Genomic DNA, 17,043 nt, shown 5'->3' with positions numbered 1-17,043 from the left:
TGGTTGGTGTAAAAAGGAATAGAAAAGATAGATGTGAAAAATTTTTGAAAAAAAAAATTCATTCCCATTCACATTCACTGAGTGAGGGAGAGTGCAATGAAAATTTTCAAAAGCTTATTTATATACAGGAACACAGACAAAACCTTAGAGAAATGGTAGCATACATCTCTATCTCTATACATATCAAGTAGCACACCCCATGCTTGATCTACTTTGATGAAGTTTGTTGCATTGATCTCAGGTGGTAAAGATTCCTTCTTCAACATCTATCACTGTCTATCGCAGGGGCATGAACTAGCTGCACTAGGTAATTTATATCCTCAAGATGAATCAAATGATGAAATTGATTCATTCATGTTTCAAACAGTTGGTCATGATATAATTGAATACTACAGTCAGTGTCTTGAGGTTCCACTCTATCGACAGAAAATCTTGGGCAAGTCATCAAATCAAAATCTAGAGTATCAGTTCACACAGGATGATGAGATTGAAGACTTGTATACATTGTTATCCACCATCAAGCATCACCATCCCGAAATTGAAGGTGTTAGTTGTGGAGCAATACTTTCTCATTACCAAAGGACAAGGGTTGAAAATGTATGTGACAGGTTAGGGCTCACCTCGTTGGCTTATCTTTGGCAAAGAAATCAAAATGATTTAATGTTGGAAATGTGTGAGAGTGGATTGGATGCAAGACTTATCAAAGTTGCCGCCATCGGATTGACCGCTAGGCACTTGGGAAAGAAATTGCAAGAGGTGTATCCACATTTGCTAAAACTCAATCAAATGTACGATGTCCATATTTGTGGAGAAGGTGGGGAATTTGAAACAATTGTACTCGATGCACCATTTTTCAAAAGTAAAAAGCTCCAGATTGTCGATCAAAAGGTTATAACACATTCCGGAGACGTATTTTATTTGAAATTAAAAGTGGAGCTAGTTCGTAAACAGGAGTCTGAATATGCTTCTCTACCACCACCTCCATTGCTAGAGCATGAATTGGCTGATGCTACAAAATCGGATCATTTGCATGAAGATGTAGCACCACCAAGTCCATCTTTAGCGTATAGCACATACATCCCACCACTTAGTATTGTCGACACACCCACTAAACTCTTTGTCAGTAACATTACTTCAAATGCGGGAACCGTGGAGCGTCAAACTGAAAGTATATTCAAACGATTGAAATCGATATTAAATGATCATGAGCTTACATTCAATGACATACAACACATCAACGTCCTATTATCCGATATGACTTTGTTTGCCAGAATGAATAAAATTTACGCCACATTTTTTGAAGATGTGTATCTACCACCATCGAGAATCTGTCTAGAAACTGATGTATCCACCACAGTCCAAATATCATGTGTTGTGCTCAAAAAGATTGACCCCAAGACAGGAACACATATACGGTCAAGGTCTTTTTGGGCGCCACAAAATATCGGTCCTTACTCACAGAGCATCATTGATTCGCAAAAAAGATACAAACTTGCCAGCTTATCAGGTCAGATCCCATTGATACCGGCCACTATGACGATATCAGAGAATAACATTGCGTTCAATGGGGCATTATCGCTTCAACATTTGCATCGAGTAGAGAAGTTAGTGGATGTGCTTAATTCAGCAGTGATCACCTGCTTTGTTACAAACAGTTCATTTGTACCAATAGTGGTTGATTGTTGGAACCACTATGCAGATACAAAGGGGTATATGCTGACGCCACTGTGGAACAACTTAATTATTGCTGAAGTGCGAGCCTTACCAAGGAGTGCCGATGTTGAATGGGGTGGATACAGCTTCAAAGAAGTCTCTAGTGGTTATGAGGATGAGGATGTTGATGGTGACGAGACCTTGTCGAAACCAACTCGTGATGAATCACGATTTGACTCCTTTGAATACAGCAGCGTATGTTCAATCGCTAATGCGTCTTACAGTTTTGTATCGCTATTCTCATCGGATATCACCGTGGTTCAAAAGTTTCTCAAAGGGCAACGATCGCATGTCACTTTGTTAGCAAGTGAAACAGTACCAAACTTCCAATTTGAGTACTTCCCTGTTCGCAAGGTTTACAATGTCAAAGGTAAAGAATACAAATACTGTCTCATTGTAAGACAAGAAGAACAAGATTAGCACACTCGAGCCAACTTTTTCTCATGAGACATTGTTTATTACCAGCGACTATAGATCTACTATGTAGCAATATCACTTCCATCGTTTTGTGGACCTTTATAAATCAACTCCTCAGGGACCTCGATCCCTTTTGCACGACAGAGCTCAATCAATTTAATGTTTTCCTCCTTCAACTGATCAATATAATCAGCACTCTTTGTCAAAATATTCAACTCTGATCGATTTTCCTGCTCGGTCAAGTTGGGCGTAAGCGACACAAGTTTATCAAATTCTGCACGTATATTTTCTCTTCGTTTTTGTTCTGATGCTATATGATGTGCCTGTAGAAAGAGTAGTTAGTATCATAGATAAGAACATGGGTTTTTTTTTTTAGCTTTACTTACCTTCTTTTGTTCGTCAGACAAATTGGTTGACTTTGTCTTCTTCTTCCTCTTTGTGGTGGATATGTTATTTCCCCCATCATTGTTTTCAGTACCTGCGTCGCTTGATATAAGCTCTTCTTTCGGTGATGCACTCAATGACATTTGGTAGATGAGTTAATGCTTGGTCAACAAAAGAAGGGGACTAATCTTTTCGAATTTTATTTTTCTGGGGATCTCTCCAAAAGCAACACAAAAGCTTTTTCATATGATTGAGTTTCTCTCAGTAGTAGTACAAGGGCATCTATAAGTTACATCAATAATGATGAAGAGCGATAAACACATTAAAATAGGAGGTGTATTTCCAGTTGTCAAATAGAAATAACTCATAATGACTACAAAAATAGGAGCAAGGAGAAAGAATAATATAGCCGACATGAAGATAGGAAGCAAAGGCGATGGAAGGTCTGGAACATTGAGTAACGGATCATCCATATAGGCAGGCGAACTCACTATATAAAGGCTATTCAAAGATTCGCAGTGCTCCTTCTTTGAGAATGGGATAGCCACAAAGCTTCAATCGGTATATTTCTCTTTCAAGTATTCAAAAGGACCAGTAAGTTTGAGCTTACGAATTAATATACCTTCGAGTATGCATCTTGGAAGAAGTGGGGATATGAAACCCAAAATGAAGGCCATTTTTGCATGGTACAAATGCAATGACCCTCCTAATTTTGCTTTTTCGAAATCATCCACAACTTGCTTAGCATACAGGTCAGCAGGCGTTGGATTGTTCTTGGTTACCCCTAATCTGATCTCTTCGAAAGCTTCCTTCATTCCTGGTACATTGGAAAGTGATGTTTCTGGCAACCCTCTTGTATCCTCAATGTTAGTCCTAACCATGCCTGTGATAAAGTTGATGACTTTAACCTTAAATGGTTTCATCTCTATTCTCAAGACTGAAGCATACAGCTCTATCGTGGCTTTTGTTGCTGTATACACGCATGAAAAGGGAAATGGATTGACTCCAGCAATTGAACCCGTGAATTCGATAACTCCTTTAGCATTGATTAAAAGAGGCGTAACTCTCTCACCACACGTATTGCTCCAAAAACATTAACTTTGAAACATTGTGCAAATTGTTCATCAGTAACGTCAGTTGTAGGCACCTGACAAGTTTGACCTGCGTTATTGAATAAAATATCCAAGTGGTTACCAAGTGTTTCCTCTTGGATGTAAGTTTTAGCATCCTTGACACTCAGCGAGTTGGTTACATCCAACTTGAAGATTTTGACTCCGTAATTGTCTCTTAGCTTGGCCATTGGCTCCAACCTTCTTGCTCCAGCAAAAACAAGGTATCCTCTCTTTGCGAGTTCAATTGAAGTTGCAAATCCTATACCCGAAGATGCTCCAATGACCAATGATACTTTCTGGCGACTCTCTGGCGTGTCTTTTTTTAATCGTTGTTATAATAAGGAAGAGCAGGTATGAAGTTAGAGTGCAACACAATCCATTGGAACCGCCTTGTTCTTTTATATTTGCAGCCTTGCTTTGTTTGCGTGGAGATTAAGTTTTTGAATATTGACAGAAAGCTTTTTCCGTAGCGGATTTAAAAATTGTGCTTCATAATCCAAGAACAGCTCTACTGCTAACTACCACGACTGCCAGTTTTAAACCTTTTTGACGTTAGAAGAACTTATATTTAGTTCTTCACTTATTTGCTGTGTCGAATGAGTGATTCAAACGCATTACCAAAGAACAATGAACTTCCTTTCTGAAGAGCGGATATAGAACCATTTGAGCATAACAAGTTTTTGCAGCTGACTAAATAAATCTATCTCCGAAAGGGCTTAGGTTGCATTAAGTTATTGATTCATCTGCAATGGTTCTTCACAACTTTGAGGTGAACAGAAGGTTGCAAAAAATAAAATAGAATGCAAAGTCTCACAATAAAATTGAGTATTTGGTATCATCCACTCAATTTAAACCCCCAAGCCTGGTTAATAGCCCCAATATACATGCACTGTTGCAATCCTATTTCGAGGGTTTATAATATGAGAATCAAGCTGTGTTAGAATGCATGATAATCAAACTGCCAACGATCCACATCACCCCCTCCATCCTAGAAGCTGGCTCATAACTGGATGTCAGCACAATCTGTTTACACTAGATGCATTCACATCCGCTTTTGGGATATCAAAAGTTATATCATCGTGTATATTTCAACTGTATGAAACGCAAATAAAAAAGAGTCATATAGAAACCTATAAACTATATCTCCGCCTCCCAAAATCCTCCCCAAAAATCTGAACCCTTATCTCCTCACAACAAAGCTGCTCCGACAGCCAATGCACCTACAGCTCCAGCGATATTCATTCCTCTAACTGCATCACCAGCTTGAGTAGTTGTCTTTGCAGCAGAAGTAGTAGCTGTAGTAGTCAAATTTGAAGTCAAATTGGCATTGTGGGAAGAAGTTGCATTGTGTCTCAATTGACCACCTTTTTTGGTTCCTTTGTTCTTTTTGGAAGCAGCTGAAACAAAGCAACAAGCACTTAGTAATAACAATAATGTTTGAGTTTGCATTGTGGTCGCAGAGTTATGAAAAGAAGGATCCACTTCACGAATATCATGTTTGCTTGAAATGTTGGTTGTTTTTATACCCGAATGGTGTGTTCTTATACCTGCCACTTTGTACAGAAGGATCGGTTTGTGAGCGCATAACATTAAAATCATTTTTTTGCAACTTTTCCTTTTGCAATTGCAATACCGCACACAAGTATCATATTTTCTTGGAAATGTAGTATTACAGAGCGTCACCAAGAGTAGGGAGTTTGTCAAACCCGGAAAGCATTGGCTTCTTTATACCTTCCTTGACAGTTCCTCTTTGAGTTTCCTTTTCAGTTGAATATGAAGAAGCTGCAAAAGAAAGAGGCGGTGGAGGGGTTGATTGAAACAACAGGTAAGGAATAAACTATTGCAATCACTATTGAATGTTTTGGCCCATCTGGTTTTCAATGCAATTGCTATATCTTATAGAGGGATGAATGGGGTAGTAGTTGCAACACATATCCATTGAAACAGTGGTAGCGCTATATCCTTATTTATTCCCTAAACCTGAAAAGCTCCTCACATCTCCAAACGACACACACACACACACACACACACAAAGAATTGGATCTCTTCATATGCTGTGTTTGCTTGACAATGCTCAACCTCCACCACCAAACAACATAGATCCAACTTTTACGCTACTCACCAATGAACTATTTGATAAACTTGATGCGGTCAACCGTCACAATTTACAAGAAGCCTCAACCATAACTGAGCGCAGGGCACAAATCATTAACGATTTCATTGCAACTTTTCGAACTCACATTGGTAATGATATTCTTCAATCGGCTAAGCTAATATTCCCGGAAAAGGCTGGTAGACTTTACTTTATTAAAGAAGTGGCATTGGCGAGACTTATAATCAAAATGTACAAGATCCCCAAAGACACTGAGGAATACAATTTACTTCATTATTGGAATCGACAATATCAAAAATCGAAAAGGTTTGCAAGTGATGAGCGAAAAATTAGAGATTTGCCATTACAAGCAGCAAGAATAATTGCTACGCGACGATCATATATTGAACGTTGTAAAGAATGTACCGTGCCACAAATTAATACCTTATTAGATGACTTGACATTGGCTAAGAAACCACAAGAACACTTGGATCTTTTGCAGCCATTGTTTGACAGCCTGAGAATTGAGGAGATTCGATGGTTGATTCAAATTATACTAAAAAAACCTATTTTGGTTCATATGGAAAAGTATTTTTTCAATAGTTGGCATCCGGATGGGTATAGGTTATTCAGTATCTGTAATAGTTTGGAGACAACTTTTAATTTATTGAGTGACCCCAACAAAAGGTTTGAAACGAAAGATTTGGGTATCCACCCAAGGTTCAAGTTTAAGCCCCAATTGGCAGAGAAGTTGTCATCAAATTATGATATTGTTGTTCGTAAGTTGCAAAAGAAGCAACCAATGGAACCGCAATATGAAGCAAAATTTAAGCAATTGCAATTGGAAAACAAGTTTTATATTGAAGAAAAAATGGATGGAGATCGAATGTTGTTGCATAAGGAAGGTGGTCGGTTTAAATTTTTCTCAAGACGATTAAAAGATTATTCATTTCTCTATGGCGAGTCATTACAATTTGGGTCGTTGACTAAATACCTTCGAGACGCATTTGCCAATAACATTGATTCAATAATTCTTGATGGGGAAATGGTGGCTTTTGACTATAAGCGACAAGCAATTTTACCCTTTGGCACCTTGAAGTCGCTGGCGATTCAAGAAAGTGTACGACAATTTACTACGATAGACCATTATGAACAACAAACCAGCTACCCTTACTACTTGATTTTTGATATCTTGTACCTAAATGGCCGCGATTTGAGCAATTACCCGTTATTCTTTCGAAAAAATCTATTGGATCGAATAATTAAACCAGTACCATATAGATTTGAAGTTCACGATGCAAGGCTAGGCTCAAGTGTTGCCGATATTGAGAAAGCCATACGTGAAGTTGTTACCAGTCGAAGTGAAGGTTTAGTTTTGAAACACGTACAGCTGAGATATGTCATTGATGGGTTTCGAAACCCCAATTGGATTAAATTGAAGCCGGAATATTTGGAAAAATTTGGTGAAAATTTGGATTTGGTTGTTATTGGGAAAAACCCCGGAGTCAAGAACTCATATATGATGGGGTTGAAGAATAAAAAAGATGGTAGTGAAGATTATGGTGCTTATTATAGCTTTTGCATGTGTGCCAATGGATTTGAAGTTGAGGAATTTGACAAGATTGAACGATTAACTCATGGCCACTGGATCAATACTGCACAACAAATGCCACCTGAACAGTTGATAAAATTTGGTCGCAAAAAACCCGATTTTTGGATTGATCCTAAATACTCACTTGTGTTGGAAATTCGAGCTCGATCAATTGATGTACGACCTGAAGCCACGTTTGCTGTGGGGACTACTTTACATAATATGCATTGTCGTCGTATACGTGAAGATAAATCAATTGATGAATGTATCTCGATGCAAGAGTATATTGAAATGAAACGGGATTATATGCAAGATTTGAACTTGAAATCGCAGACCACCACCACCAAAAAGAAGGAATTAATAAAGTTGACTTCGTATAATGAACCGCTGGATTTGAAACAAGTTGAAATTGAACTGGATTTATTCGCCAGTTTTGAGTTTTTAATCTTGAGCGACAAGAAAGACAATGGAGGCGAGCACGTAACTATTGAAGAATTGAAAACATTGGTTAAACGATACGGTGGTCATTTGGTCAATTCAATAGATGCTTCAACACATTTACAAGTTATTATCATTACCGAAAAGAATTTACCTACGAGTCAACGGTATTTGGCACAAGGGTTGGACTTGATCAAGCCAGCATGGATATTTGAATGCCATAAAAGAAACCACATTGTGCAATTGGAACCTTGTTTTATATTTGATTCACAGAATTGGGACATGTATGATCAACGAGTTGATGAATATGGCGATTCGTATACGGTTCATTTACCACTTGCTCGAATCAATGCCCCCAGCTTATCTCGTGATCAAGTGGACCAATTGCGGCAGCAATTTGAATGGGATGAACTTGCTCGACCCAAATTGTACCTTTTCGAAGGCATAACGTTCCATGTAATTGGAACATCATTGGCTTGTCAATTGGTTAAAGATCGTATTGAACGTTTTAGTGGTGAAGTGGTTGACGATTTTGTCAATTGTGGATATATAGTGGTTCCCAGTTTTGAAGAAGAAGAGTTTCGACAAGAGACTATTGCAACATTGAAACGGATATACGAGACGATTAATCAAAACTTGCAAATCAGTGAAGAAGGAAAGTTTGCAAATAAGATTCCCTTTACCGTGATTGAAAAGTTTATTCATGATTGTATCAAATTCAACAGTGTTGTTGATCCCGAAGATTACAAATTTTATTAACAAAGAGGCGTCGTACTGATTAAAACAAAACTTCTACAATGTGTTCTTTTTACCTCTTTCCACCTCTTTTTCTAGTCAATTCCGGCATTTTGAATGGCACTTTCAAATGAGCAATCTTGTAAGTACCAACACTACTCTTTGGTATACCCAATGCTTCAGCTTCACCCACAGTGGCTGATTTGATAATACACCCCACGGCTCTGAATAATGCCACTAATTTCGTGGGTTTCAATTTCAAATCACGAGCCAATGGGTTCAAAGCCACTGAAAAGTTGGATAAATGTAAAATCAAAATGATTAAATAACAAAGCAATTTATCTTCATTATGAGGGTCAATAGTAAATGACCGATCTTTGGATTTACCGAATTTGGAAGTACGAGCAATGGTAAAGTTTCCCAATATGGTATCAATCAACGCCTCTGATGGTTTGGGGTCTAATTTGTTCATTAGTTGATCTTTGGAACTAACACCACGACGATTGGAATAAATGGCAAATAGTAATGATGCGTAGTACAAGATTTGCAATTTTTCCAAATTTTGATGTTCGATAATTGATGATAGTTGTTGTTTGATAAATTCCGGTGATGATGGAAATTGTTTAATGGGATCAGAGTCGGTGAATATTGATTGAACTCGGATATACGACCAATCTTTGGCGGGGATGATGGTTTTGATGGGGTAAATGTCTTCGACATTTGTGGCATCGACATTTGGCTTAGGAATGGGACTATTGGAGAAATCAGTGACATCATTATTGGTTTGACCCTTGGTGGTTGATGATTGTGCATTATTGGTGAGTGTATCTTGAACAGAATCAATAATATCCATTTCCATATCTTGTAATTTATCAGCATCGATTCTATTCTTTTCCAAATTGGTAATAGCTTGTTTGGCTTTCTTGGTACCAAACGCTTCACCCAAGGCATTTCGTTGAGTTATATTCTTGACACCAGTTGATCTAACCGATGGTCCTTTGTATATCTTGTATTGTTTTGAAGTAACTTTGGTTTGAAAATATGGTGTTTTGAACAATTCAACTGATTTGGTGTTGGGATCATACATGGCCACTACATATTCATTCAAGTCTTGTGTTTCTTTAGAGTCCCCATTATATTCTAAATGATCAGATTCGCCATGGATTAGATACTCATTGGTTTTCTTGTTTTTGTAAATGTCAAATTCAGTTGATGATGGGATTGAAAGTCCGTTGAAAAATGAACCTACTGCAGCAACTGGCTCATCAGTGTATGATGAGACTTTGATATGCGAAGAAGAAGAAGAAGAAGATGATGATGACATTGAAGTATTTTATGTATATTGAAGTTGCATATGATGATGGTGGATGTGAAAAAAAAAAAAAAAAAAAACTGTTCCGATGAGAGATGATTCGCAGAAATGAATTGAGTGTCTCATTATCATAAACTTGCCAGTAATGATTTTATAGACTTCAATCATGATACAGCCGCAACAACAAACATACTACGAAATACTAAACATCCCATCAACAGCAACCCAAGATCAAATCAAAGCCGCTTACAAAGCAAAACTACTAGCAACTCACCCCGATAAAACAACATCCATCACCACAGCACCTACAACAACACCAATCACAGCTACCCCTGATATCAACTTGATATTGACTGCATACACAACCCTCTCATCACCACAACTACGATCACAATACGACTCAAATTTACAAACACAATCGAAAATTAATGGCTTTAATTTGACTGGTGACGGATTGGATTCGTTTACATTGGACGATTTTGAATGCGTGGAAGTGGATACCGACAGTGCTACTGAAGATTCAACTACAACTACAACCACAGCTACTACAGCTTCACCTGAGCTACGGTTTGTCAAGACGTGTCCAAGATGTCAATGTGAGCAAGGAATGGTTTTAACTGAAGATGATTTGATCAAAAAGGGAACCAAATGCAATGATGAAGATGGTAGATTCGATATAATTGTTCAATGCAATAGTTGTAGTTTATGGATACATGTTAGATACTATGAAGAAGTAGAGTGTTAGAGCTATTAAAATGAGGATTTGGAAATTACAATTTTCATCACTTTATGTATATAGGAATACACACACTCTGATGGTTTTTTATGTCCCTTTTCAAAACTCATCTCGACTCATCCAATCAATCATTACCTTTTTGTTCATTTCAATTCATACACCATTGCCATTTATTTCGTGCTTGCTTGTTTGTTTATTGTTTTTTTCGTGTTTTTTATTCTAATGTAACTTTTAACTCCTCTTTCGTCATTGGTACAAACTCATTCAAGTTGTTTATTGGTCCTTGTTTTAAATTCAAATGATTCCATGCCCATGATGGAATCAATGCTGAATTCAACTGTGGAGCAACACTCAATTCTCGATCATCAAAATCAAACAATTCAGGTAAATCCTTCATATCGGGTTGAGAATCATACAACTGATATTGAGCTGCATTTGAATGCGATGTGGGGCCACCTAATGAGCCAGCCGTACTATGATGAAACTGTTGTGAAAATAATTTTCTATAATTGGGTAATTTAGTCGATTCATTGCGCAATTCATCAAAATATGGATCGACCATGGCTTCAATACAGCTGATTCTCTCCAATGGGCTATATTGTAATACTTTAATCAAAAACTGTATACAATCAGGTGCCATCTTTTTGAAAATCTTGTGCAATGGTATTGGTTTGATTTGAGGGAAGCGGTGTTCCATGTAGTTGGGATTCATACTCTTGATTTGTTCCTTTGACGGAGTACCCAAAATCTTGATTATTTCCACCAATTGATCAATACCCGATTCACCAGGAAATAATGGTTGTCCAAGAATCAATTCAGCCATTACACATCCAGCACTCCATACATCGATTTTAGTGGTGTAGTTTGTAGCTCCAAAAATTAGCTCCGGCGCACGATAGTACCTTGAACAAATGTAAGAAACATTTGGTTCCAGTGGATTCAATATTTTGGCTGAACCGAAATCACACAATTTCAATTCTCCCGTGGTTGGATTAATCAATAAATTCTGTGGTTTAATATCTCTATGACATATTCCTTGTGAATGAATATAATTTAATGCTCTAAACATTTGATATGTGTACAATTTGATTTCCAAAGGCGGCATGCTCAATCTCTTGGAAACATAGTAATGACTAGCTTTGTAAAGGGTTTCGGGAACAAACTCCAATATCAAATTCAAATACAATTCATTCTTGTCATTGTTGGTGTAAAAATAATACTTCAAGTCAGCAATGTTTCGGTGATGAACCAACTTCATAATCTGTAATTCACGATTTTTAAATCGTTTGTCTTGAAGTACTCGTTTCATAGCACATATCTCATTACTTGGCATGATTTGTGTTTGAAACACAACTCCAAATGACCCATGCCCAACCATTTGCGATTGCGTATACTGTATCGTTTGGGTTTCGCCATTATGACCATTTGTGACATTTTCAGTAACAACTTCTATTTTAGACATAATTTGTTAGTATAAAGCTCACTTTGAGAAGAGGGGATGTATAAATATTTGTAAATGAAAATGATGATGCGAAATGTTTGTGATTCTGGGGAAGAAAGGAAGAATGGAAGAAGAAAAAATTGACTCTTTGGTTCGGCTTGGAATGCTCTATGGTTGGAATGAGAATTTTCAGTTGAGACGGCGGTGTATTTGGTCTCCTCTTTCGAATATCGGGCGACAGTTGGAAAAGGGAAACGAAAAAAAAATTAAAAAATCTGAAACTTTTTCGACAACACTTGAAGAAACAATGGAGACTCTCTAATTCTGCTGCTTTTGTATCTTTTTTTTTTTTTTTTTCTCTCTCTTTCTTTTCGAGATCGCGTCAATTGTGCTGATGATGTAATTGCTCTCACAAAAGGTTGATTCCGTTCTTTGTAAAGGAGTGACTGATGATCGACGTCGTTGACAAAAGACACACAATTAGTTCAGTTCAACAATGAAGTTCTGCTTTTTAATTTATCAAGTGGATCTTGATAGTTGTTGCAAAACACAATTATACCTGTATGGAGATAAACGCAAAACCAATGATGTTAAACGGCAGCAATCAATTCTCAACTCTCTTGTCAAGTGCAATAGCAAAGTCACTGGGGTTTGTTACTGCTGTCTGATTCGTATAGATCAAAGTATGTTAAAAAAGTATAGTTGACTAGCGAACAAATACTTCTGCAAATTTTGGTGAAATTTGAATGACCCAAAAAAAAAAAAAAAGACTTGAAACAGCAATTGTGTTGAAAAAAAAAAGAAGGGTGGTTGTACGTGTGGTGCGTGTGCGTTATATGCCTTTCTTCTACTATCCTAACTGATGATAGGTAAATGAATTGATGAAGTAAGTAGTAGTAGTGATAGTTGTTGGTTATTAAAAGAAAGATCAGATTGCCAAAAAGTTTTGTTGATTCTCTCTCTTGTGTTTTTTGTATGTTCTTTTGTTGATTGTTTGTTCTTTGTTTTTTTTTTTTTGCTGTGTCTGTCTCAAATACAAAATGTCGTCAAATCTCCATCCAATGTTGTTAGTTTATATATATATTGGTGTATGGATGTGTCATCCTCCCCCCTCCCCCCACCAAAAAAAAAAAAATAATAAAATCGATCATTCAATTTCATAATCATTTTGTGTAACATTTGAATAAATATCAGACAGACAAATCAACGGATGGACAGACAGACAGACACAAAGTAAGGGGGCAGCACACACAACCAAAACATCGAAACCAACCAATCCTCAACCACAAGAACGTCACATCTTGACCATATGTGATAGCAATATCCAGCTTGTAAACGAGCGAGTCGGTATTGTGCATGTCAGATTTTAGCAAAGATTTCTCTCAATGTCTCTTTGATTATCTTCAACGCCTCAAGTGTTGATGTAAACTTTGTGTAGCAAAGAACAAAAAAAACCAAAACACACATTCATCATTATCATCTCTACCCACTTCTTTCTTTAACCAATCACTGGTGACCAAATTCAAAAGCTAAAGCACAATAAGGTTGCATCACAACAAGATGTACATCTACTGATTGATAAATGATTTTAACATGATATGCGTCGTTGTAGTTTCGATTTGTCACGCTTTTTAGTTTTGATTGTGTGGGGATCTTTATCTTCACACACATACACACACACACACACACTCTCTCTCTCTATCTTTTTTCAAACCATTGCTCTCTTTTACTCTATTGTTTACTCACGTTTGTGTAAGAATGTAAGCCTCTCTTTTCCCCACTTTATTTAAGCAAGTTTGTGTAATATTACACTACTTCTCTTTTTTTTTTAGTCATGTCAAACCCCACTTTTTTCATATTTCATTTTGATCAATTTGCACTACCCTTGTATATTGTATATCAACTGTTTTTGCAACCAACAATCAATCTCATTTAACCCATTCACTCTTGAAAATTCCCATTTAAAAATCTTCCTGAAATATTCTTCTTCCATTTTTTATTTCCCCCCCATTTTGAATCGCTAGAAAAAACATTCTTATGCTTGAAACAACACTGATGCCCTTTGGAGCAGAAAACAGTGAATTTCTCGCATCATCATTAGTAGTACGTTATTTTTCAACAATAAATAGTATTTTCCCTGATAATTGTAGTCATTTTTATACATACCAAACTGTTCACTAAATCTTCGCAGTTCATTAGTAAATCTCATTTTCAATTTGTTCTTTAATTTGGTTCGCTGTGATTTGGTTTGATCAAAACTGTTGGATTTTGTCATTGGATGTCCTCCGATATATCCCATTGTTGCCAATGGTCCCGCTTTTGGTTTATAGGTGGGTTCTTCTGGAGCTTGTGCTTGTGTTTGATTATTATTATGGCCAAACAAACTTTGTCTTCTTGACATATTAGTGGTATGACTGTTCTTGTGCAGTTTGGTCGTTGAAGCTTTACGCATCATTGTGGTTGCACCATTGTTGTTATCAAACTCATCTGTATTTGAAAAATCATAGTCACTATCGTCCCCTTCATCATTATAGTCCATATCTTCATATTGGTTACCATTGGACAGGTTACTAGATTCCTGACTGTCACCTCTAAACATACTCATAAATTTAGTTGCAATTGAATTATTTCTCTTTGGTTGCGATATTTGATGGGTGCCATAAGACACACCACCATTACTATTACCGTTGTTGGTGTTTGTTCTGTTTTGAGATGAATTTTGACTATTATTTATCAATGTCACCGAAGATGATCTTCTTTGAGGTACAGCTGCTGGAACTGGATGATTATCAGGTAACCCAGTCATTGGACCAACACCACCACCACCACGACCAACAACTGAATTGTTTCTTGAGTTGTTTCTCGAACTGTACAAATACGAATATTGTGGATTGCTAAACAATGAGTTTTGGTGTGTTCTTGTTGGACCATTGGTATAATTGTTGTATGATGATGAATTCGACATCAGGGTTGAAGAAACAGGTGCAATACCTCCTTCTTCCTTGATGGCAGTGCCAGTAGTTGACAATTTCTTACCAAAATCAAATGGATTATTGAATGCAATAGCATCATCATCAAATTCATCGGCAACTTCAGTTCTTTCTGAATCGTAACCACCACCGCCTCCAATACTACCCATTCTTCCCATTGCAGTAGGATCTAATTCTGCACAATCTGGACCATCATCATCTGAAGAAGAAGGAGTGGACGAAGAACCTACTTTCTTCATATTGGTGGTAAAGTTGTTGTGGTTGTTGTAGTTGTAGTTAAATTGCGAATTGGCTCTAGAAATTGGTTGATTTTTGTTCCAGTAATAATCATCGGTACCACCATGTCCCTGATTACTATTGGTAGTATTGTTGCTAAATTGAGTCTTCATTTGATAAGGATTGACTCCATGAGTAGCTCCAACATCATTACTACCACCGTTGGCAGAATTTAAACTATTCACCTTGTTCATGTAATGACCAGAATAGCTCTTTTTCATCAGCTGCAGCTGCAGTTTCTGCTTTTGCTTCAACTCTTTCCTTTCATCTCTTTGTTCTTTTCGTAATTCCTGTCTCTCTTGACGTTGCTCTTTTCTCAACTCTCTTGCTTGTTGTAATGCTTTCTTATCCACCTTTTCCTCTTGCTTTTGTTTAACACTTTTTCTCTTTTTACGTTTCACATGTTTGTTAGCTTCATTGTAAATAGGTTTATCAATAATCAAGTCTTTCAACTCGGGAGTCCTAATTTCATCATTATGAACATATGATGGGTAATATTTGTAAATTTGAAAATGTTTTTCCAAATAATCATAATCAATATTTTTCAAAACGGAAGGTGGTGGAGTTTCATCTAATTCATCAGAGCCTATACCACCCATAGAAGTTGTATTGTTGAATATTGGAGGTTTGTTGGGCTTGTTTGGTTTCGAATATGTATGGTTGTGGTTGTTATTAGGAAATGGCAAGTTCAAGTCTGGTGCTATTGAGTCCAAGTTGAGTTTATTGAGACCTTTTGATAAATGCATCATGTGTAGGGTATGCTGTGAAATGGTTGTATTTGAGGAGGGTGGGGGAATAACTTTTGAATCTGCTAGTGGTGAAAAAAAGTACTGTAAGCTAGCAAAAATAAGGGTGATATAGCAAATAAGCAAAAGATTCTTCTCTCCTTTCGTTTGGATAGTTTGTGTGGTAACTGTACAGTAGATATGTGTATGTGAAAATACGTTGTATATCTTTTAACGGTGAGTTAATGCAAGTTGTAGATTTGTGTGTGTATGTGTAGTATGTGTGTGTAGTTTCTAGCAGATCTAACAAGCAGTTTGAGTTGAATCTGAGTATGCTTTGATGTTTATATCTTTCAGTTCAAGGTATTTGAAAGATTCCCACTGAGAAGTGTATATGTGTAGTACCACTTGTACTGTTTGTTTCTTCTACTCCTCTTTTGGTTTGGTGTTTAGGGCTGCGTTTAGTGTGTGCTTAATTTTTTTTTTTTTTTTTCTGTTTGTTGGTCCTTTTTTTTACTTATGCAACTTTGTTGTTGTTGGGTAAAATATAGATATGATATGTGTATGTGTGTTGAGCTTAGTATAAGAACGTGATGAAGACTCAGTAGAAAGTGGGTTTTTTAATAAATTACTTGTTAGAAAATAAGTATATGTAGATAAGTGTATATATATATATATATAGATATAGATATATGATTTATATTTATGTATTGTGGTAGTGGGGGGATTATATATATATTTTATTATTGTTATTTATTCTGATGTATTTTTTTTTTTTCTTTTTACAATCTATTGTTCTGTTATTATATGCAGTACGTGGAATATATTTATTTTTATTTTTATTTTTATTTTTATTTTTATTTTTTTTTTTTAATTCCGCTTTCTTTTTTTTTTTATTAAAATATTATTTTTATCTCTCTCGCCATTTGAACGTGTGTGTGTGTGTGTGTGTGTGTGTGTGTGTGTGTGTGTGTGTGTGTGTGTGTGTGTGTGTGTGTGTGTGTGTGTGACTTATTAGTAACACATAACAAATACACCCCATAGGGACACTACTACAAACCTATGTAATACACAGCCTTTG

At 36.6% G+C, this 17,043-nt stretch overlaps 7 protein-coding genes across 7 annotated transcripts; 3 read left to right on the top strand and 4 right to left on the bottom strand. All coding sequences in view use genetic code 12, as the record gives it.

The window, feature by feature from the left end:
- Positions 1 to 216: 216 nt before the first annotated feature.
- CPAR2_211190 (diphthine--ammonia ligase) lies at positions 217 to 2,133 on the top strand (the record flags this gene model as incomplete). The annotated part of the gene is made up of 1 exon (XM_036810068.1): positions 217 to 2,133. The coding sequence occupies one exon, from the start codon at positions 217 to 219 to the stop codon at positions 2,131 to 2,133; it is 1,917 nt and encodes a 638-aa protein (XP_036666642.1).
- Positions 2,134 to 2,192: 59 nt separating this feature from the next.
- Positions 2,193 to 2,657, bottom strand: INO4 (Ino4p; the record flags this gene model as incomplete). Its single annotated transcript, XM_036810066.1, has 2 exons — positions 2,193 to 2,453; positions 2,517 to 2,657. The coding sequence occupies 2 exons, from the start codon at positions 2,655 to 2,657 to the stop codon at positions 2,193 to 2,195; spliced, it is 402 nt and encodes a 133-aa protein (XP_036666641.1).
- A 2,157-nt stretch (positions 2,658 to 4,814) lies between these two features.
- Positions 4,815 to 5,225, bottom strand: CPAR2_211170 (uncharacterized protein; the record flags this gene model as incomplete). Its single annotated transcript, XM_036810065.1, has 1 exon — positions 4,815 to 5,225. One exon carries the CDS (start codon positions 5,223 to 5,225, stop codon positions 4,815 to 4,817), a length of 411 nt encoding a protein of 136 aa, XP_036666640.1.
- A 452-nt stretch (positions 5,226 to 5,677) lies between these two features.
- Positions 5,678 to 8,506, top strand: LIG4 (DNA ligase (ATP); the record flags this gene model as incomplete). Its single annotated transcript, XM_036810064.1, has 1 exon — positions 5,678 to 8,506. The coding sequence occupies one exon, from the start codon at positions 5,678 to 5,680 to the stop codon at positions 8,504 to 8,506; it is 2,829 nt and encodes a 942-aa protein (XP_036666639.1).
- A 49-nt stretch (positions 8,507 to 8,555) lies between these two features.
- On the bottom strand, positions 8,556 to 9,806 carry CPAR2_211150 (DNA-directed RNA polymerase I subunit; the record flags this gene model as incomplete). The annotated part of the gene is made up of 1 exon (XM_036810063.1): positions 8,556 to 9,806. The coding sequence occupies one exon, from the start codon at positions 9,804 to 9,806 to the stop codon at positions 8,556 to 8,558; it is 1,251 nt and encodes a 416-aa protein (XP_036666638.1).
- Positions 9,807 to 9,960: 154 nt separating this feature from the next.
- CPAR2_211140 (uncharacterized protein) lies at positions 9,961 to 10,539 on the top strand (the record flags this gene model as incomplete). Its single annotated transcript, XM_036810062.1, has 1 exon — positions 9,961 to 10,539. The coding sequence occupies one exon, from the start codon at positions 9,961 to 9,963 to the stop codon at positions 10,537 to 10,539; it is 579 nt and encodes a 192-aa protein (XP_036666637.1).
- A 205-nt stretch (positions 10,540 to 10,744) lies between these two features.
- Positions 10,745 to 15,983, bottom strand: CPAR2_211130 (GSK family serine/threonine-protein kinase; the record flags this gene model as incomplete). Its single annotated transcript, XM_036810061.1, has 2 exons — positions 10,745 to 11,979; positions 14,138 to 15,983. The coding sequence occupies 2 exons, from the start codon at positions 15,981 to 15,983 to the stop codon at positions 10,745 to 10,747; spliced, it is 3,081 nt and encodes a 1,026-aa protein (XP_036666636.1).
- Positions 15,984 to 17,043: the final 1,060 nt, after the last annotated feature.

The sequence above is a fragment of the Candida parapsilosis genome, contig 005809, assembly GCF_000182765.1.
Source record: "Candida parapsilosis strain CDC317 annotated contig 005809".
Taxonomy (NCBI): Eukaryota; Fungi; Ascomycota; class Pichiomycetes; order Serinales; family Debaryomycetaceae; genus Lodderomyces; species Lodderomyces parapsilosis.
The sequence above is the reverse complement of the archived record's forward strand: the minus strand, read 5'-3'. Positions and strand labels throughout refer to the sequence as shown.